This window comes from Macaca fascicularis, chromosome 2, assembly GCF_037993035.2.
Source record: "Macaca fascicularis isolate 582-1 chromosome 2, T2T-MFA8v1.1".
Classification (NCBI taxonomy): Eukaryota; Metazoa; Chordata; class Mammalia; order Primates; family Cercopithecidae; genus Macaca; species Macaca fascicularis.
Genome location: NC_088376.1, coordinates 181510952 through 181534018, shown reverse-complemented (window position 1 = coordinate 181534018; position 23067 = coordinate 181510952). Strand labels below are relative to the sequence as shown.

General features: G+C 39.0%; 1 protein-coding gene and 1 non-coding gene across 19 annotated transcripts in view; one reads left to right on the top strand and one right to left on the bottom strand.

Annotated features, from left to right (window-relative positions):
- Nucleotides 1-19662, bottom strand: part of SENP7 (SUMO specific peptidase 7) — a 204277-nt gene extending 184615 nt beyond the window's left edge. For 8 of the 18 annotated variants that reach the window (XM_005548269.4, XM_005548272.4, XM_074033565.1 and 5 more), the window contains exons 1-3: nucleotides 19547-19662; nucleotides 8334-8383; nucleotides 1119-1217 (exon numbers count right to left, since the gene is read on the bottom strand). In XM_005548269.4, coding sequence (XP_005548326.3) covers nucleotides 1119-1217; nucleotides 8334-8383; nucleotides 19547-19586 — 189 coding nt within the window. In that variant the 5' untranslated portion in view covers nucleotides 19587-19662. Of the gene's footprint in view, nucleotides 1-1118; nucleotides 1218-6336; nucleotides 6434-8333; nucleotides 8384-19546 lie in introns of all 18 variants that reach the window. The other 10 variants (XM_045385386.2, XM_074033557.1, XM_074033559.1 and 7 more) reach the window with 4 other exon arrangements.
- Nucleotides 9433-9535, top strand: LOC123572099 (small nucleolar RNA U13). The gene has a single exon (XR_006696435.1). It is a non-coding gene; the product is annotated as a small nucleolar RNA U13 (small nucleolar RNA).
- Nucleotides 19663-23067: the final 3405 nt, after the last annotated feature.

Below are 23067 nucleotides of genomic sequence, written 5' to 3'. Positions count from 1 at the left end.
GACGGGGTTTCACCATGTTGGCCAGGCTGGTCTCGAACTCCTGACCTCAGGTGATCCACCCACCTCGGCGTCCCAAAGTGCTGGGATTACAGGCATGAGCCACCGCGCCCGGCAAAAATTCAGTTTTATTACAGTATTTTTTTTTTTTAGTTTATCATATTTTTATTATATTTAAGTTACAAAAATCATCTTTTTTTATAAGCTTTTTATAATTTAAATCATATTTTTATTATAGTTAAGTTACAAAAATCTTTGACTCTCCTTTGAATATCTTCAAATCAATTCCATAAGTGAAGACAAAATACACAATTAAGGAAGGGGCCATGATTTGCCCCAAAATTATCGTCATATGAATGAACTCAATGACTTTTGAATCACACTTTTAAATCAGATGTTCCCATTTGATCTGTCAGTTTCTCCAGGTTTGATACATAGGTGTAAAATCATTACACTCTTTTTTTCTTTTTCTTTAATTATACTTTCAGTTCTAGGGTACATGTGCATAACATGCAGGTTTGTTACATATGTATACTTGGTGCCATGTTGGAACTCGTCATTTACATGAAGTATAACTCCCAATGCAATCCCTCCCCGCTCCCTCCTCCCTGTGATAGGCCCCGGTGTGTGATGTTCCCCTTCCCGAGTCCAAGTGATCTCATTGTTCAGTTCCCACCTATGAGTGAGAACATGCGGTGTTTGGTTTTCTGTTCTTGCGATAGTTTGCTGAGAATGATGGTTTCCAGCTGCATCCATGTGCCTACAAAGGACACAAACTCATCCTTTTTTATGGCTGCATAGTATTCCATGGTGTATATGTGCCACATTTTCTTAACAGTCTGTCACTGATGGACATTTGGGTTGATTCCAAGTCTTTGCTATTGTGAATAGTGCCGCAATAAACATACACGTGTATGTGTCTTTATAGCAGCATGATTTATAATCCTTTGGGTATATACCCAGTAATGGGATGACTGGGTCATATGGTACTTCTAGTTCTAGATCCTTGAGGAATCGCCATACTGTTTTCCATAATGATTGAACTAGTTTATTATTACAATATTTTAAACATACCAAATAAAACTATATACTTAGAAGAAATTAATTTTAATTTTATTTACCCCCTGCAAAGGGAGATTCCAGCATTCTGAGCTTCTGAATTTGGACAGTGGTGATTGAACATGGACATCCTCTGATTCTGCATTTAACATCTTTCTTATCTGAAAATAGGATGAGAAAATAATTAGTTTAATTGAACTATATACAAGAGCTAATTCAGCTAACAGAACCATTATATTACCCTGCATTAATAATTTGCTAACAGTTTTAAGGAGTTTTAAATTCAGTGCTTAATTCATATGCAATTAAATATAATTTTTATTTACAAAAACCCTCTCCTTGACTTTGAAAGTAGATAAATGAAGAATCACAAGAGCTTCCTAACTATTCTCTTGCCTGCTGTCTTCTCCCCTTTTAACCTTTCAAATGTCAGCCCCAGAGTTCTCTAATACATAAAACCTAATTATGGCTGCAATACTTAAAATTCAACAACGGTAGCCATTACTTACAGATAAAACTCTTTACAACTGTAAAACTCTTTACAGTCTGGGCTCTTTCACATCACACACACATCAAAACTACAACCCAATCACGCTGAATGAATCAACCTTCTTCAAACACATCACATTATTTCATATCTCTAAACCTTTGCATATACTGTTCCCTCAATCTAGAATGCTCTTCCTTCTCTCCCTAGTGAAGTACTCCAGATTCTTGTCAAAATTACTATTTTATCTACGCAACCATCACTGCCACACCACACATTCCTGAAACAGAATCAATGGAACAGATCAATGGAACATTATAAAGAACTCTGAAATAAGACCACACACCTACAACAATCTGATCTTCGACAAACCTGACAAAAACAAGCAATGGGGAAATAATTCTCTATTTAATAAATGGTGCTGGGAGAACTGGCTAGCTATATGCAAAAAACTGAAACTGGATCCCTTCCTTATACTATATACAAAAATTAATTCAGGATGGATTAAAGACTTAAATGTAAAACCCAAAACTATAAAAACCCTACAAGAAAATCAAGGCAATACCATTCAGGACATAGGCACAGGCAAATATTTTATAACAAAAATGCCAAAAGCAATTGCGATAAAAGCAAAAATTGATAAATGGGATCTAATTAAACTAAGGAACTTCTGTACAGCAAAAGAAACTATCATCGGAGTGAACAGACAACCTACAGATTCGGAGAAAAATTTTGCAGTCTATCCATCTGACAAAATTCTAATATCCAGGGTCTAAAAGGAACATAAATTTATAAGAAAAAAAAATCCCCATTAAAAAGTGGGCAAAGGATATGAACAAACGATTCTTAAAGGAAGACACACATGTGGTCAGCAACATCACTGATCACTAGAGAAATGCAAATCAAAACGAAGAGACACTATCTCATACCACTCAGAATGGCTATTACTAAAAAGTCAAAAAACAACAGATGCTGGCAAGGTTGTGGAGAAAAAGGAACACTTTTACACCACTGCTGTGACTGTAAATTAGTTCAGCCATTGTGGAAGACAGTGTGGTGATTCCTCAAAGACCTAGAGGCAAAAATACCATTTGACCCAGCAACACCATTACGGGGTATATACCCAAAGGAATATAAATCACTCTGTTACAAAGATATATGCATGCACATGTTTGCTGCAACACTATTCACAATAGCAAAGACATGGAATCAACCCAAATCCCCATCAATGATAGACTGAATAAAGAAAATGTGGTACATAGATACCATGGAATACTATGCAGCCATAAAAAGGAACACGATCATGTCTTTTGCAGGGACATGGATGGTGTTGGAAGACATTATCTTCAGCAAACTAATGCAGAAACAGAAAACCAAACAATTCACTTTCTCACTTTTAAGTGGGAGCTGAATGATGAGAACAGATGGACACAACGGGGGAACAACACACATTGGGGCCTGTCAGACAGGTAGAGGGAACATCAGGAAGAATAGCTAATGGATGCTGGCCCTAATATCTAGGTGATAGGTTGTTCTTGCAGAAAACCACCATGGCGCACAGCATGGCGACCTATGCAACGATCCTATACATCCTGCACGTAGTACCCCTGAACTTAAATAAAAGTCAAAGAAAAAAATGTTCACCACTATTTCCCTGGTTACTTATGTCTAATGGAGTATCCAATACATGTTGAGTACCCAATAAATACCTACTGACCAATGCTTTAATCAATTAGATTTCAGAAAATAATGTTCATTATATACAGGTACGTAGGAAAAAACAGATTACAAGACAGTATTTTGTGGTTTTCTATTTTTTAATATGTTTCTTATAAAGAGACAAATAAACTAGAAGGATACACTTCATAGTATTAATTCTGGTTGTGTCTGGGTGGTCTTCTTTTTGTTTAACTGAACTTTAGAATATCTCTACAACAATCTAGTGTCATTTTAGAAATATTTCTTAAACACGTGTTTATTTATTTGAGACAGGGTCTCACTCTGTCACCTAGGCTGGCATGTAATGACTCAGACATAACTTACTTCCTGCTTCTACCTCTTGGGCCCAGGCAATCTTCCTGCCTCAGCCTCCTGTGTAGCTGGGACCACAGGCATGCACCATCATATCTGATTAATTTTTTTTTGTTTTGTAGACACAGGGTCTTACTTTGTTGCCCAGGCTAGTCCCGAATTCCTGGGCTCTGGGGCTCAAGCAATCCTCCCACCTTGGCCTCCCTAAGTGCTGGGTTTAGAGGCATGAGCTCCCACACCCAGCCAAACACTTCAAACACTGTTTTTTTTTGTTTGTTTGTTTTTTGTTTTGAGACAGAATCTCAAAAAGGCTGAAGTGCAGTGCAGTGACGCGACCTCAGCTAACTGCAACCTCCACCTCCCGGGTTCAAACGATCCTCCTACCTCAGCGTCCGGAGTAGCTGGGATTACAAAAATGCACCACCATACCCAGTTAATTTTTGTATTTTCAGTAGAGATGGGCTTCCGCCATCTTGGCCAGGCTGGTCTTGAAGTCCTGACCTCAAGTGATCTGCCCATCTTGGCCTCCCAAAGTACTGGGATTATAGCCATGAGCCAACCTGCCAGGCCCAGGCCAAACACTTTAAATTCAACATGTGTTAGTATCTTCTCCCTGTATCCATCAAAGCTCTTATCCTTTTGGTAGTTTATTTCCACTAGCAGCCTGGAGGAAAAGGCAGTAATATAAACTACTAACAATAATGTAATATGCTAATTTTCTAAGAAAGTCTACATTTTTTAAATGCACTACCACAACTTTATGTATAAATTATGGGATTAAGAAATAAGTAAATATATTGTAGATAATGAGAGACAGAAAAAAAATAAGGAAAGAGGAAAAGCTAGAATAAGCCTTGTGGTGTGGGACTGGAATCAGAAGTATCAGTATTCATTTTTTTATACAGATAGGCAGATAGAGAAATAAATATAGATACATGTGCTTCTGTGGGAAAATTGAGATACGTATGTTGTATGTGTGAACATATATTTTTCTAGTCTTGTCTGTTGAGAAAGCCTAAAAACAATGACATCCCAGTTGCAAGTATACCTAGCACACAGACCTGGGTTTCTAAATATCATCCTTCAAATGAAAGAACCAGGACTCCCTGGGAAAGTGGTTGATTTCAAGCCTGGGGCAGGGAAAACACAAGATAAGCATCTTGCAGTGCCAAAAAATATACAGTGTCAGAAAGTAAGCGTTAAAAAAAAAAAAAAAAAAAGATAGGAGCACGTCAAAAGGGTACAGCCAACATGAAAGATCTCCCAAGGCTGGAATACTTTGACCAACAAACCTGTAATGACAGTAGTGGATTATAACTCACAGAATAAACTAAATATTCTATGAGTCTATATTGATATAAATAAATAAGTGAAGCCAGGCACAGTGGCTCATGCCTAGAATCCTCACACTTTGGGAAGCCGAAGCAGGAGGACCTCTAAATAAATAAATAAGTAAGTAAATTGGGGAAGATAATCAGCTCTCCCTTACAGAAGAATTTTTATTTTTTAGAGACAGTGTCTCATTCTGTTATCCAGGCTGGAATGCAGTGGTGCAATCATGGCTGACCAAAGCCTCAACTTCCCTGGCTCAAGCAATCTTCCTATGTCAGCCTCCCAAGTAGCTGGGATTCCAGGCATATGCCAACATGCCAACTAATTTTTATTTTTCGATATGGGGTCTCACTCTGTTGCCCAGGCTGGCCTCAAATTCCTGACCTCAAGTAATCCTCCCACCTCAGCCTCCCAAAGTGCTGGGATTACAGTTGTGAGCCACCACACTGGTCCCTCATAGAAGAATTTACATTCATAAATCTATAGTGAATGAGCAAAACAGAAAACCACCAAAATATCACAAATACAAATTTGCAGGCAAGATACACTGATAGATGCTACAATAGTAAACAAAAGTTTGAGATAAAATAATATATTTGCACAGATTCAAAGCATCTCCCCTATTTATTAATTATAAAGAGGAGAAAAATAACTTTACAATGGAGCAAACAGGCAGACACCATCTTAACCAAACAATCAAGGCTGACATTACCAGTACTAAGATATATCACTATCACGTAACCCCTGATATAATGCACTAAGAAGGGCACTATCACTTCTGTGGTATTCCTCCCAAAAAGTCATAACCTTAATCTAATCTTGAGAAACCTGAAACAAACCCAAAGTGAGAGATATTCTACAAAATACTGTCCAGTTTTCTTCAAAAGTGTCATGGTCATGAAAGAAAAAAGACTGAAGAATTGTCACAGACTTAAGAAAACTAAGGAGACCTAACAACTAAATGCAATGTGGGATCCTGGATTGGATCTGGCAACAGAAAAAGGACATTAGTGAAACCGAAGGAATCCAAATGATGTCTACAGTTTAAAGCAGAGGTCCCCAACCCCCAGGCCAAGGACAACACAGCAGGAGGTGAGCAGCATGGGAGCCTTAGGGCCTGAGCTCCAACTCCTGTCAGATCAGCAGTGGCATTAGATTCTCATAGGAGCACAAATACTATTGTAAACTGCACGTGCAAGGGACCTAGGCTGCATGCTCTTCTGAGAACCCAATGACTGAAGATTTGAGGTAAAACAGTTTCATCCCGAAACCATCCTCCCAACCCCTGTCCATGGGAAACTGACTTCCACGATACTGGTCCCTGGTGCCAAACAGGTTGGGGACCACCAGTTTAAGGTACTGTATGAATATAAATTTCTTGTTTTTTATAATCATACTATAGTTACATAAGATAATAACATTGAGAGAACCTGAGTGAATTGTACAGGAACTCTGCAAAATTTCTGTAACTTTTCTGTAAGTCTCAACTTCCTTGTAAACAAAAGTTTAAGAAACACTGTAGAACATCTAAAAATCAGAAAGAGAAATGGATTAATTCAGTATTAATTTCTAATGGCAGGATTTCAGATTAATTGCATGAATAATGCAACAGTCTAAAGCAGGATATTTCACTTCACTGGATATATTAAAAACAAAAATAGTAGTAGTTAATACAGAGGTATTTCAAAGTAGTATGATAGTATTCATCCTGGCAATATAAGATTTTTTTTTTTTTTTTGAGACAGAGTCTCGCTCTGTCACCCAGGTTGGAGTGCAATGGTGCAATCTCGGCTCACTGCAACCTCTGCCTCCCGGGTTCAAGCGATTCTCCTGCCTCAGCCTCCCAAGTAGCTGGGACTACAAGCACCCGCCATCATGCCCAGCTATTTTTTTTTTTTTTTTTTTTTTGAGACAGAGTCTCGTTCTGTTGCCCAGGCTGAAGCGCAGTGGCACGATCTCAGCTCACTGCAAGCTCCGTCTCCCAGGTTCACACCATTCTCCTGCCTCAGCCTCCCGAGTAGCTGGGACTACAGGCATCCTCCACCACGCCCCACTAATTTTTTGTATTTTTAGTAGAGACAGGGTTTCACCATGTTAGCCAGGATGGTCTCGATCTCCTGACCTCGTGATCCGCCCGCCTCGGCCTCCCAAAGTGCTGGGAGTACAGGCGTGAGCCACCAAGCCCGGCCAATTTTTGTGTTTTTGTCGAGATGGGGTTTCACCATGTTGGCCAGGCTGGTCTTGAACTCCTGACCTCAAGTGATTCTACTGCCTCGGCATAAGATTTTTTTTAACCTTCTATTTACCCCACTTAAACTAAATCCAGAGTTTTAAATGGAGAAACCACACCAGGCAAATCTTAAGCCAAAAAAGAAAGAATATCTAAAGCCATACTTTCTATACGGTCTTCTAAGGTACTCTTGATTTCCTCTCATTGTCCTCCTTTATGAATTCTTCTTTGTTAAATGCTATAACTATGTAACGTGAAGATGTATCATATTAAAGTTCTCTGTGCATAACTTAGACTGCTTCATAGGAAAGGGTTTAATAAATTCTTATAATGTAAATCAGGATATTACTGCATTTAAAGAACAAAATTCTAGAAAAAAAAAATTATCTCTATATGCCAGGTATGGTGGCTTATGCTATAATCCCAACACTTTTGGAGGCCAAGGCAGGAGGATTGCTTGAGGCCAGGAATGTGAGACCAGCCTGGGCAACATAGCAAGATCCCTGTCCCTACATAAAAAAATTAAAACTAGCTGGTCATGGTGGCACATCCCTGTATTCCCAGCTACTTGGGAGGCTGAGGCAGGAGGATCACTAAAGCCCAGGAGTTCAAGGTTGCAGTGAGCTGTACTTGAGCCTGGGCAACAGAGCAAAACCCTGTCTCTTAAAAAAGAAAGAAAAGAAAAAGATTATCTTTCTTAAAAGGAATTAATTTTTTTGAACACTTCCTATGTAGGTAGAAACTTCATTTTGCTTGTTTTGCTACTCTTGGCATATGTAGAAGAAATAAATGAAAAAAAGAGGCTTAAAAGGACATATTCCCAATAGTAATGTTCAGCACATACCTTGAGTACGACTATTCTGCATCTATAACATCACTAATGAATGAACATTAGGTACTCTAATAGATTAAGTCATCAGAGAAATGTTGTGCTATGTTTTAAATAAAATCTAAAATGAGCTCTGGAAAGTATATTGGTCATCCGGTCTGGAAAGCATACCAGTCAACAATTTAAACAAAGTTGGTAGAAGGGTTTCCTGGTTGATCTTCAGTTAATTAGAATACACCATTCTCCCAAAACACTGATTAAAGTTTTATACTATTTTCTTTAAAATGTTATTAAAAAGACAAACAGCAAAATACTTTCAGTATCAGTAACTCCAAAGATAATAGATTAAAAGCAAAACAAATGCATACCTCCGATAAATCAGAAGATGACTTTTTCCTTTTTCCTTCTGTGGTGATTTCTACAAAAACCAAAGACGTGGTAAAAATTATCGTTTAACATCTAAATGAGATAAACAGTTTGATAAAGGAGATTCTTTCACATTCATTCCTTGTTTTAAATTAACTTGTTAGATTTAAATTTACACTGATATATTTTACAGAAACTGAAGGGCTAAACATAAAAGTCAAAAAATAACTACATGTCAGAAGAATAGCAGATTCTCACACAATGTCTCCAGTAAAATATATATATATATATATATATATACACACAAAAAAAAAAAAATAGAAAAGAAAGAGGAAAACTTGGCTCTAAGAACTAAACAAATTCCCTGGCCAAAGACCTCACACCTAGTAGTAGAACCATTTGATCAGAAAAATTCTTATAATGGGGGGAGGTAGAAGCAGGTGAAATTCTAGAAGTTAGAAGTTGAGAATATTCTATAAAAACACTTTCAGTTCTACTACATATCTAAGCATGCTGTGCAACTGGGAACAGTTTAACTGTCTTTTACTCACCAACATTTTTTTCAGACTTGCCGTGGATTTTTCTGAGTCCTAACTTCCAATCAGCAAATATTAATTCAATGTCTATTATGTGCCCTGACACTGTGCTAGGCAATGAGTACAGTGTAGTAGGCAAATTAGGCAAAAGTTCCAAACTTTCCTGGAACTTATAGTCTATTGGAATATATCACAGATTTTACTAAAAACATAAATGGCAGATATATATATATATATATATATATATATATAGTCACCTGCTTGTGACAAATGCATGACTGCAATTCCATAGGAAAGGGATGATTTTCAAAATAAATGATGCTGAGGCAATTTGATAACCAAATGGGGGAATAACACCCTTGACTACCTCACACCATACACAAAATTAATTTGAAATGAATCATAGATTTCAATGTCAAAGATAAAAACAAAGCATCTAGATTTAAATAGGAGAATATCTTCATCACCTTTGGGTAGGCAAAGATTTTTCAGAGAGGGCACAAGTAGTACTAACCACAAATGAAAACATTAACAAACTGTACTTCATTAAAATTAAGAACTTCTGATCCTACTGTAGCTCATGAGCATGATGCCTGGGTGTTCACACGCATCTGTGAGATGTGGCACCTTGAACCTTGTTACCATGTCAGCACATCACCCATCTGACATGAAAGAAAAATAAAGAACCACACTGGATTAGCGGGGTTTTTGTGTTTTGTTTTGTTTTTGAGACGGAGTTTTGCTCTTATTGCCCAGCCTGGAGTGCAATGGTGCAAATCTTGGCACACCGTAACCTTTGCCTCCCGGGTTCAAGAGATTCTTCTGCCTCAGCCTCCCGAGTAGCTGGGATTACAGGTATGTGCCACTACGCCAGGCTAATTTTGTATTTTTAGTAGAGGCAGGGTTTCTCCATGTTGGTCAGGCTGCTCTCTCAACCTCAGGAGATCCGCCCACCTCGGCCTCCCAAAGTGCTGGGATTACAGTGAGCCAAGGCGCCTGGCCTGGATTCGCTTTGAGAAAGAAAAAAGGAAAAAAAGAAAAGGTCAGACACAGAGGCTCATGCCTTTGGAAGGCCAAGGCATGGGGATCACTTGAGCCCAGGAGTTCGAGACCAGTCTGGGCAACACAGTGGGATCCCATCACTACAAAAATGTTAAAAAATTAGCTGGACATGATAGCACATGCTGGTAGTCCCAGCTACTCAAGAGGTTGAGATGGAAAGATCACTAAAGCCTGGAAAGTTACAGCTGCAGTGAGCCATGACTGCAACACTGCACTCCAGCCTGGGTGACAGAGTGAGACCCTGTCTCAGATTTAAAAAAAAAAAAAAAAAAAGAACTTCTGTTCATCAAAAATCATCAAGAGTGAAAAGGCATGTCAAGATTAAAAGAAAAATACTTATAATACATGCATTTGTCAAAGAATTCATAACCAGAATATATAAAGAACTCCTAAAGCAAAAACAAGATAATCCTATCTTCAAAACGGACAAAAGTCTGAATAGGCACTTCACAAAAAATAATATCCAAATGGCCAATAAACATATAAACGGGTGCTCAATTTCATAATCATTAGGGAAACGCAAAATTAAAATGGCAATGAAAACCATTAAACAGCCTTTAGAGTGGGTAAAAGTAAAAAGATTGACACCACCAAGTATCAGTGAGAGAGTGGAACTCATACGCTCTTGCTAAGAGTAGTGCTTCACCAGCATCTACTGAAGTTAGACACCTGCCTATGCAATATCCAACAATTACACTTTTAGATAAATAACCAACAGAAATAAGAATATTCAGGTATTTTTGTTCTTACTATCCAAAAACTGGAAACAATCCAAATATCCAAGTATGGATAAACATATTCATGTAATGGAAAACTATACAGCACTAAAAGATAATGAATTACTGCTATGCACAATATGGATATATCACTCAGGCAAGCTTAAAGGAAACCAGATGCAGAAGAGTATATGATTCTATTTCTCTGAAATTCAAGGAGAGTTAAAATAAACCTATGGTAACACTAGTTAAAACAGTGACGGGGGCCAGGCATGGTCGCACATGCCTATAATCCCAGCACTTTGGGAGGCTGAGGTGGGTAGATCGCTTGAGCTCAGGAGTTTGAGACCAACCTGGGCAAAATGGTGAAACCCCTTCTGTATAAAAAAGTGTGGTGGTGTGCACCTGTACTCCCAGCTACTCAGTAGGCTGAGGTGGGAAGATCACTTGAACCAGGAAGTTGAGGCTGCAGTGAGCTATGATGGCACCACTGCACTCCAGCCTGGGCAACAGAGCAAGACACTGTCTCAAATTTAAAAAAAAAAAAAAAAAAAAGCCACTGAACTATATACTAAAGATATGTGTACTATATGGTACTTAAAATCAGAAATAATAACTAATGAAATATAGACTACCAAAAAATCTATATTGCTGAAATGATTTATTCTAAGTTCATAATACACAGCATTAGTTTCACTATATGAACCATGTAATGTTTTCCTGATCTAAAAAATTATTTTCGGGCCAGGTGCAGTGGCTTATGCCTGTAATCCCAGCACTAATGGGAGGCCAAGGTGGTTGGGTCACTTGAGGTCAGGAGTTCGAGACCAGCCTGGTCAACATGGGGAAACCCATCTCTACTAAAAATACAAAAAAAAAACTAGTTGGATATAGTGGCAGGCACCTATAATCCCAGCTACTCAGGAAGCTGAGGCAGGAAAATCGCTCAAACCCAGGAGGCAGAGGTTGCAGTGAGCCAAGATCATGCCACTGCACTCCATCCTAGGCAACAAGAGCAAAACTCCATCTCAAAAATATATATATTTTTTTTCACCTCTATATTTAAGCATTTGACAACTTCAAATTTCAATAAACTAGTACTCAAGTTGACTACCAAAAATAAAGAATTTTTTAAATAAGTGATAAGAAAGTCTTTATCCTGTAGAAATTCATTTTGTAGTCATTTTTAAATTTAACAAAACACTTATCTATAAATACACAATGGAATACTATTCAGGAATGAAAAAGGAATGAACTCATGTCTTTTACAGTAACACAGAACTGGAAACCTTCATCTTCAGTGAAACAACTCAGATTAGAAGCTCACATCTATATTCCCAACACTTTGGGAGGCCAAGGCAGGGTGACTGCTCGAGCCCAGGAGTTTGAGATCAGCCTGCACCACATGGTGAGACCCTGTCTCTACAAATATTTATTTGAATTAGCTGGGTACAGTGACACCACCTGTGGTCTCAGCTGCTTGGGAGGCTGAGGTGGGAGAATCGCTTGAGCCCAGGAGGCTGAGGCTGCAATGGGCCATATTTGCACCACTACACTCCAGTCTGGACAACAGAGCGAAACCATTTCAAAAAGAAAAAGAAAAAAGAAAAAAAAGAAGAACTCAGAAAGTCAAATACCACATATTCTCACTATAATACGTAGGGGCTAAATAATGTGTGTACCCGTGGGTACAGAGTGTGGAATAACAGTCACTGGAGACTTGGAAGGCTGGGAGTAGTACAGTGAGGGATGAGAAATTACTTAATGGGTACACTATTCAGCTGATGATTGCACTAAAAGCCCAGATTTCACCACCACACAATATACCCACCTAACAAAGCTGTACTTGTACCCCTTAAATTTATACAAAATAAAAGAATATATCATTTTTTAAAGGAATATCAGTTCCTTAAATTTGAATTTACAAATTTATATCCCCAAAATATCTCATTGGGTTAAAAGTGCTTCCATCCTGTTTTGTTCCGCTATTTCCTTTCATTAATGCTATTATGAATTCCCAAATGTTTATGTTTTTTTTCCTTGGCCAACTTTGTCTAATAAAAAAATTTACAGTTTTTTTATAACTGACTTGGTCCATCTTATACCAGGTTAGCTCTGGAGTGTTTAAATAAGCATATGATGTGCCTCGACTTGAGACTGTATGGTATAGTTATCATGCTTAAGAGTATATATTTTAAAGCTAGACAACCCAAATTTGTATCTTGGCTTACTAGTTGTGACTTCTTTGAGTCGCAGTTTCTCATCTGTAAAACGGGAGAGAATATATGCCTTTTTAATTGTTAAGATTAAAGTATGATAGTCTATATTAAGGCATTTAGCATTACGTCTAACATACAGTTGGTACAAAAGAAATGGTAACTATAACATTTTATAGTCAAGTATCTCCCTTTAGGAGACTGCAGTATTTTAGCATTAGCATATAGGAAAATCTCTCCAATTACTCTCATTCTAAATATACGAGTCAAAAAATTAAAAGCATAACTTTTCCCATTCAGTCACTTATTTATTCTTTTTTTTTTTTTTTTTTTTTTTTTTTTTGAGATGGAGTCTTGCTCTGTCACCCAGGCTGGAGTGCAGTGGCATGATCTCAGCTCACTGCAACCTCTGCCTCCCAGGTTCAAGTGATTCTCCCGACTACCTGGGACTACAGGAAGGACATGCCTGGCTAATTTTTTATATGTTTAGTAGAGAGAGGGATTCACCATATTGGCCAGGCTGGTCTCCAACACCTGAGCTCAAGGGATCTGCCCACCTTGGACTCCCAAAGTGCTGGGATTACAGGCATGGGCCACCGCACCCAGCCTATTTATTTGACATAATAGTAATTATCATTGCCTGGCATTATGCTAAGTGTGTAAACAAATTATTTTCCTTAATCCTGACATCATGAAATCAATAATGTATTATCTCCATCTGATAGATTAAGAAATTAAGGTTTGAGGGATCCAAATAACTTGCCCAATGTTACCACAGTGATCCATCACTGGTCATACTCCAGAGATGATACTCTAAACCAGTACACTCTAGGCATACTGGATGCTATGGGGAAATAAAATTAATGACAGTCCCTGTCACAGTGTTAATAGTATAGCAGTAGACATTAGACAACTCAGCAAGCTAGAATATATGATGGAATCTGATAAACATCATATAAGAGGCATAAAGACCCACAGAAGTGCAGAAACAGGTATAAATTTAAGTTTGAGTTAAGAAAATGGTTCTTGGAAAGGCACAACTGAACTGAGCTTGGGCCAGGCATGGTGGCTCATGCCTATAATCCCAGCACTTTGGGAGGTCAAGGTGGGAGGATCGCTTGAGGCGAAGAGTTCAAGACCAGCCCGGGTAACACAGTGAGACCCCATCTCTACAAAAACTAAGTTTTTTTTTTTTTTTTTAAATAGCCAGGCGTGATAGTGTGTGCCTACAGTCCTAGCTACTCGGCAGGCTGAGGTAGGAGGATAGCTTGAGCCCAGGAGTTCAAGGCTGCAGGGAGCTATGATCATGCCACTGTACTCAAGCCTAGGCAACAGAGCAAGATCCCATTTCAAAAAAAAAAGAACTGGGCTTTGAAGAATAAAGTTTAGACAGGCAGAAATGGGTGGAGCCAGGCACAACCCAAGGGTGATTTACGAATACAAGCACACACAAACTAGGATGAAGCAGCCCACATCAGCCAGATTCATAAACTACTGAAAACCCAAATGAAAGTTATTCATCAGGAAGGCATTATAACAGAATTCTAGTCTGGATCTTTGGAGCTACTCAATCTTATTCATAACCCATTCTCTGTGTTACCATGCCCCCTTAATTTACTTTTCAATCCTCTGCCTTCCATCATCAGGCCTAGGAATCACCACCAAGATGTCAATCTCTATAGCCTATCACCTTCTTATTATCACACCTCATATAATTCAATTCTACCCCCTCATCTACATCTTCTCCAACTCTTCCCCAGTTTACTAAATTCTTTTCCAAAGTCAATACAGTTTCCTTAAATTTTGAATATTTTCTTTGAACTTCTCCTCCACCTTAGGTTAACTAAATCCTAGCTTTTTATTAGCTATATTACTTTGTTAAAACTCTCCTACTTATAAAACAGAAGTAGAGATTAACAATCTCTATTGTTTCCTGTAGGGGGGAGACAAAAAAAAATTTTCTTCCCCACCACCACCATCTCCCATTAATATTCTAACTTTATTGCAATAATTCCTCCTTTAAAATTGACATAAATTGGAGACATTCCCGGCTGGGCACAGTGGCTCACACCTGTAATCCCAGCACTTCGGGAGGCCAAGGCGGGTGGATCACGATGTCAAGAGATTGAGACCATCCTGGCCAACATGGTGAAACCCCGTCTTTACTAAAAATACAAAAATTACCTGGCCATGGTGGCATGCACCTGTAGTCCCAGCACCTGTAGTCCCAGCTACTCAGGAGGCTGAGGCAGGAGAATCGCTTGAACCCAGGGGGCAGAAGTTACAGTGAGCTGAGATCACGTCACTGCACTCCAGCCTGGAGACTCCATCTCAAAAATAAAAACATTGATATATTCCCTTGCCCATATTTATGACTGCCATCTACTGACCCAAGATCCTCTCCATGTCTAGAATACTGATTCTTGGTTCATAGTTTAAGTATGATCAAAATTCACCATCATTCTGAAGCACTAAAACATCCATTAACCAACTCACTCAAAACAATGGAATCATCTTCATTTAATGGTACAAACTTCTAAATATCTCCATTTCAGCAATATGCATTCAAGAATGCCTTTAAGGAAAACTCTCAAGTTCTCAAATGCAAGCCTTTCATTCTATATACCGTCTTCCTCACTCCCACTAAATCCACTCTCTGCCCTTACATGTTGCCACACCCTTTAATTCTAAGTAAAATTAAACTCATTTTTTTTTTGCAAACTCTTGCTTCTGTACTGCTTGGCACTACTAAGTCACAAAGTATTTGGAGCTCCAACTACTATAAAACTCACACTTGTTTTAACTAAGACTGCAAGAGTACTTAATATGTATTCATCCCTAATTGACCTGTCTTGCATTCCCAGTACCATTTAAAAGCCCCTTTCTCTAAAGATTACCTTACTATTTCATTTAGAAGCCATAACTGCAGTATCTTTAGTCCCAAGATATGTCTATATCTTTATCCATCTTTTCTCCTTTCCCTATGTCTCATCAAACTGTTCTTTGACGCCATCCATCTCTCCCATTTCTTCCAGGACCTCACTCCATTATCTCCTACCTGATATACATTCAATCTTTCCCTCTCTACCCCTTTCCTGCTCCCTACCAACCTGATTTAAGTCTCTCACAATCTTAAGAAAAAACAAGCCTTTCTACCTAATTTCCTACTCAAGCTTGTTCTAGAAATCTTTCCTTCCCATCTCATTTTCTCAGCTTACTTTTGCTGCCCCATTTCCTCACCGCCATCATTCGTCTAGCCTTTTGAAATTTGACTTTTGTCTACTAGTCTACTAACCACTCTTACCATCAGTAAAAGTGGCTTCCTAATTGCCAAATCCAGCACCCTCATGCTACTTTTAACTCTCTGAAATGCTAACATTTCTTTTTTACTCTCCTCCCTATCTTCCCAAACCTGTCACATTCCTAATCTACCTAACTGGTTAGTAGTATCTCTTCCTACCTACTTTGAAATTAGTTGTATGTGATTTAAGACCTTCCTTACTCTATATTATTTTTGTGGGCAATTCCATTCATTCCAATGACTTCAACTAAGATCTCTGCAAATAATGCAGCTTTATCATAACTAATTGTAAGTTCTCATCCTGAGCTTCAATTATCATTCATTACACTTTCAATGCAAAGTAAACATCACCTGAACCTACTGAAAGATTTAAGACAGTTATACCATCAGGGACACTAGTAGCAGTAAATGAAGTTAAAACTATAGATCTTATAATTAGAGACCACATTTTGAATCTTGTTTCTTAGTAGCTATTACTAATCTTTATCCTGCCCCTAAATTCCAGTTCTCTCATCTGTAAATGAAAAACAATTACTTTATAAGGCTTTTGAAAATACTGAAGTTTCCAAAGTTCTTAACACAGTGTCTAGTGCCTAAGTACTTAAAGAACATATGTATCCTTAACTGCAAATGAGAGTGACACAGGTCTCCAAGAATGTTGCCTGAAGCAATCAGTTGAAAGTTGGTTCAAATTTACTTGACATTTCCTATCCTGATTCAAAAAATTCATTTGAAAATTGCAGTCTATGATTCTAATTTATCTGTGCTATATTTTTGTTAACACTTTTAATAGTCATTCTCCCTTACTCCCACACACTTTATCATTCAACTTCAGTGAACCTGTCTCTGATGCCAGCCATCTTCTAATGTGTATCACCATGTAATATACTGCTTTTAATGTTATAGTTATCAGTTATGTGAGTCACAAATACATGTGTTTAGCCTAAACCAGCTGGAATTGGGTTTCTGCTACTTGCAACTGAAAAAGTTTTGAGCAGTACATTGTGAACATTTTACAGTTCTTCCTTGTTTAGGAGATAGTTTAGGGCAGCCTAATGTCGTCTCACAGACAAAACTTTCAAATTTTGTGTTTTATTTTATCTTTCTACTGCTACCCATCCTCCTTCTACCTCTTCTTCCTGTTTTATTAATCAAACTCTTCTGTGTATTTAGGAAACTTTGATGACTATAAATGTCACGTCATGGCTGGGTGCGGTGGCTCACGCCTGTAATTCCAGCACTTTGGGAGGCTGAGGCGGGTGGATCACCTGAGGTCAGGAGTTCGAGACCAGCCTGGCCAACATGGTGAAACCCCATCTCTACTAAAAGTATAAAAATTAACCAGGCATAGTGACGGGTACCTGTAATCCCAGCTACTAGGGAGGCTGAGGCAGGAGAATCGCTTGAACCCCAGAGGCGGAGGTTGTAGTGAGCCAAGACTGCGCCACTGAGCTCCAGCCTGGTCAACAGAGTGAGACTCCGGTCTCAAAAAAAAAAAAAAAAAGTCACTTCATTTGGGTTCCAATTAGCAACAATTTACAATGAAATGGCAACTGCATGCATACAACCATTACACGGAATCTTTCAACCAGCTGATCGTGTTTTATTTCTGAGAATTTATATCAGGAAATTAAATATACACTATTAAGAAAAGCGGAAGCATACTTAAAAATTAATTTGTGCACATCTTAAAATTAGTGGCATACTGGAGAACGGCTAGGTAACATTAGATTTGGGTATGGATTTTATTATACTTATTTTTCAGAAAGGACAGCTCCAAAAGAGAGATCATGAGAAAAAGAAAACGCTCTCCAGACATATAACTAACATAAATATCAATGTCTTTTAAGGATAAACAGCTTTATTATCAAAATCCACTTCCCACAACTACTTACATCAAGTTACTGTGACAAATAAATAAATCTAAGTGTAATCAGGTAAAGGGGAATGTGACTTGTTGAAGTACAAGGCAAATATCTTACCTTCCCTCCCCAAAAATGTATTAAACCTAGATGAAATGCATTTATTTTTAAAAAGCTGTGCATCTCAAAGGAAGATAGGATTATACCTAGAGTTCTGTGTTAGGAAGCACGCAAATGACGCCAGCTAAGCGCTGTGCATTTTCCTAATGTGTCCATTTTACTTAGAGGTTTGGTGCGGGGTGGAGACTATTAAACATCAGTTGAAGGCATATACCTACATGTATGTATAAATATACACATATATCATTTATACATGTGCTTTCAAAGGAGAAAACTACTATCTCCAGAATACACACCAAAATCGCTAACACTGGTTGCATATGAAAAGGGATTTCAGGTTTTCAACTGCTTCAAGTAGTGTCCCCAGAGATCCATAATCACTCTCCTTTGCAATTAAGGCTGAAAGAAGTTTGAGATGCACTGCCACAGGGCACTCCTAAATAAATTTGGAATTGTCAACAATGTTTCTGCAGAAATCAACGGTACCATAAGAAACAGAAAAATGAAATGAAATTGATTCATTGGGCGTTCGTTTGTGGACTGTAAGCATGTGAGTCCTCGTCCTCTCCTCCTACCACCCGTAGGACTTAACACAAGGACTTGAGGACCCCTTAATGGATGAAATGTTTGACAAAAACTTCTCGACTGGGAGGAATTCTACCTCACGTCTTTATAACTCCACCTTCTTGTTTCCAAGACGTTGTACACAAAACTGAAGATAGTCATTTAAAACAAAATAATTTCCAAAACAAAAATATGCTGAAAATAAAAACACAACGAAAGCACGGCTTCAAATCCTTTGTTTGATTTTCCAATCACTTTTGGAAGACGCAGGGGAGGCTGGAAAAGAAAAAGGCTATTAGGCGGGCCTGTTCAGCAGAACAAGACCCAGCGAGGCATTGTATCAAAGAAAAGGAGTCTCCGTTCGCAAGCCCCACCTTTCCTCCCCAGCAGCAGCTACCTGCTGAGGGAAAGAGGAGGGAGAGGGGAAGGGACGCAAAGTCGAGAAGCAAAGGAAGAGAGAAAGTGGGGTCAGGCGCTGAGAAACCGAAATGAAATTGGAACATTGGTGGAATTACGAGGAAGGCGTGGCAGAGAGTGGCAAGCCAACCGGGAAGATTCATGGTCCGATGAGACGCAAGGAGAGTGTTCGCGGGAGGAGGGAAAAAATAAAAGGGGTTTTGAGGTGAGGAGCGCCCGAGGCTTCGATGACAGCTCGGACCCGGTCTTCGACTCGAGGGGCGGGGACGACCCGGGAGCCTTCCATTGTGCGCGCCCCCTCCTCTCCCCGCCCCCGCCCTCGCCCTCGCGGCTTCGGGCCGCAACCCCAGCTGCCGCCAGCGCCTCCCGTCTGCCCCGGGTAGGAGACAATATGCTTAACCCTCCTCCGACCCTTTCTCACCGGATGAAGATGGCCGTCGCCCGAGCTTTCTCTTGTCCATCTTCTCCCGCTGCTGAAATTTCAGTTGCAGGCGCTGTCACCTCAGGACCCCTCCGGCTTGGGAGAGGGAGGGGGAGGGGAAAGAAAAAAAAAAAAAGCCAGCAATGTGCGAAGCGCGCTTGCGCAAGAGCCGTCGCCTGCCCTTCGACCGGAAATCAGCTGCCCCTCCCACCATCAACCGGAAATCATTTCCTGGGACTTTTCTCTGTGGGCTGTCTCCTCCAGCGTTTTTTTCGTGGGGTTTATTTCATGATCTGATCCCCTCTGGGGAAGTGAACCATCTGGGTGCTTGATTTTAGCTTTGTTGACTTTGAAGATTAGATTGACAACAATTAAAAGGGGAAAACAGGAACTCCTCCGGTTCACTGGATCTCGCGAGGTGGCCAAACAACTATGAAAACAAAACGTTAGTGTTTGCAGTATTACGTTCCTGACGGCCTCTCTTACATATTTGCCCCAAACGCCCTTCCTCGAACTCAGAAACCAAAAGATTTTAAGATGGCAAAATCACCTAATAATAGCCTAGCTATTAGTTTAGCATTTGCACTGGAAATAAGTAGGCTGACGAGGAAAAATGTGTTAGAGAGAATTTCTTTTTAAAATTAAAACTCGTGATTTTTAAAGTTCCGTAAAAGCTAGAACTTAATTTTTCAATAACTGAAATACTGAGATGACAAAAAGTGGGTGGCTATACACTGGAATTTGTTCAATTAACATTTACCACGATACTTAAGGGACTAGACCAGTCATCAATGAACTAAAGGTCTGGTACTATTAGCCTGATCCCTAATGGTGCATATCTGAATAATTTTTAAATGAACGTGTAAGCTTTCATGACGATTTAATCACAAGTTTAACAAAATTCAGCACAGTGCTCTAAGCAGGGAAAATGTTTCTGGCATGTTCCAAGCCCAAAGGCACTCTGGAAATCAATCGGGTTTGATTCCCAAGCCGGCCCTTTATACCTCTCACCCCTATCCCTCCAACCCCCATCTCCCATCCTAATGGAGTCAATAAAGGGATCGGCCCAACTCGTCCACTAAAGCAGTCCCCTTCTGCATGAGTCAAGCCTTCCTAATTATAATATGGTCAGTCCCCAGGTAGAGGTGAGGCCCCAGGTGTTGTGGGGTGTTGGGCCTGGGGAAGTGTTCTACATGGCAGTAATGACCGCAAGGCAGATACACTTTAAGTCTTGCTGGGATTGAGGTTCACTGTAAGGATTTCATTTTGTTGGTTTATTTGGTTAATTTCTGTTTAACAAAAACATTGCTTTCTGAATAATAATTGAATGTTCAGTTTCCTCACAAACTAATTTTTTTAACCAAAGAACTGAACTGACTCAGAAGTCAAGCTGGGCCGGGCACAGTGGCTCACGTCTGTAATCCCAGCACTTTAGGAGGCTGAGGCAGAATAGCTTGAGCCCAGACATTCAAGACCATCCTGGGCAACAAAGCAAGACCCCCCTCTCCACAAAAATATACAGGCCAGATGTCATGACTCACCCTAGGCGGGCGCATCACTTGAGCCCAGGAGTTTGATATGAGCCTGGGCAATATAGTGAGACCTCCTCTCTACAAAAAAATTTAAAAACTAGCCACGCATGGTGGCCAGCATGCCTGCAGTCCCAGCTACTCAAGAGGCTAAGGCAGGAAGATCACTTATGGGGTTGAAGTTGCAGTGAGCCTTGATCAGGCCCCAGCCTGGGCGACAAAGCAAGACTGTCTCCAGAAAAAACAACAAAAATTACCCGGGCATGGTGGAGCACACCTATAGTCCCGGCTACTGGGGAAGATGAGATTTAAGGATTATTTGAGTCCACGACTTTGAAGCTGCAGTGAGCTATGATCACTACATGGTACTCCCGCCTGGACGACACACAGATACCCTACCTCAAAAATAAAAATAAAAAATAAACTTCCCAGACAATTCTGTTACATACTCCAATTTGGTAAAACCAACACTTAGTGACATCTGCTTTTCTTTTTTCCTATCTCTGATATTATTTTTTCTATATGTCCTTGCCTCTGGTGGATTAAATACAGCTCTTTTGTTTCCTAGGGAGAGGTGAACAGTGGGGAGGGACATTATGTACTTTCCTCTTATTTTGAAATTTCTACAGATATAATTTCACAACCACTATTATTTTCTACAATTTACTAAATGGAATTGCAATACAGGCATTTATTATTTTTCTAAAAAACTGCATAATCACTTTCTGTGTTGGGAGAAGAAAAATAGTGCTGCTTTTGTACCAAAACAGTATTCTTTCTTTAAAATAGATCTTCTAGAGGTGTTGTGTTTTGTTTTGCTTTCCTAAATATGAAAATAAATGAAAACTTACTCATTGTTAAAAAAAAAAAGTATCATTAGATATTTTTTAATTTTCTGAGTAAAAGTATTCTCTATTCTGTGCTTCTTAATGGCATGGTATATACAAAAGGACCTTGTTCCTAAATATAAAAAAGGATTATAATTACTGTATAAGATTATTACTCTGTAACCAGGGGATTTCTTAACTTCTCAGATTATAAAATGACTTTTTTATAAAAGCTTACTAATCACCTGTGAAAAATGTAAATATTGTTAAATGTAACCACTTTTGATCCTAGAAAGGAAAGGGGTTCCTTAAAAATCCAAATATGCTAATTAAAGTTATTTGCGTCTATGATTCCAGTGTCCCACCTCTTCTTTAAAGACAATCACACCTAACCTAGAGAAGTCAAATTCAGAGAGCTCGAAAGTAGAATGGTGGTTGCTAGTGCCTAGTGTGAGGAGAATGGGGAGTTATTGTTTAATGGGTATAGAGTTACAGTTTTGTAAGATGAAAAGCATTCTGGAATGCATGTCAGTAATGGTTACACAACAATGTGAATGTACGTAATGCCTCTGAACTACACACTTAAAAATGGTTAGAATGGTAAATTTTGTTATGTATATTTTCACAATTGTTTTTTATTTTAAGAAATAACCACACCTAGAATAAATCATTACAGCTGTGTCACCACCTAATCCAGGATACTGGAAAAGCCTAATTTCAAATTCTCTCTAATGCGTATATGCTGTTATCCTTTTTTAAAATTTTAGTCTGCATTAAACGACTGGAGTACTTGACATAGGAAACAAAGTGCCTACCAAATGGCCTCACTGTATTTTTGGTGAATGAATAAAAGAAAAAGTCAAATACTATGCATTTTTAAATCTTTGGTAAAACCTAATCTTGGGGTGGGAGGAGGGTGAGGGTTGTAAAACTACCTATCAGATACTATGCTCGCTACCTGGATAATGAAATCATTTGTATACCAAACCCCAGTGACACAAAATTTACTCTTGTAACACATTTGCATATTCCCCCGACCCTAAAATAAAAGTCAAAAAGGGAGGGGAAAAAATCTCTCAGGCTCCTGAGCTGCCTCAGTTACTTTGGGCATGCCACTTTACCTTTGAAAGCCTCAACTTATCCATTTATAAAATAAACATGTTAG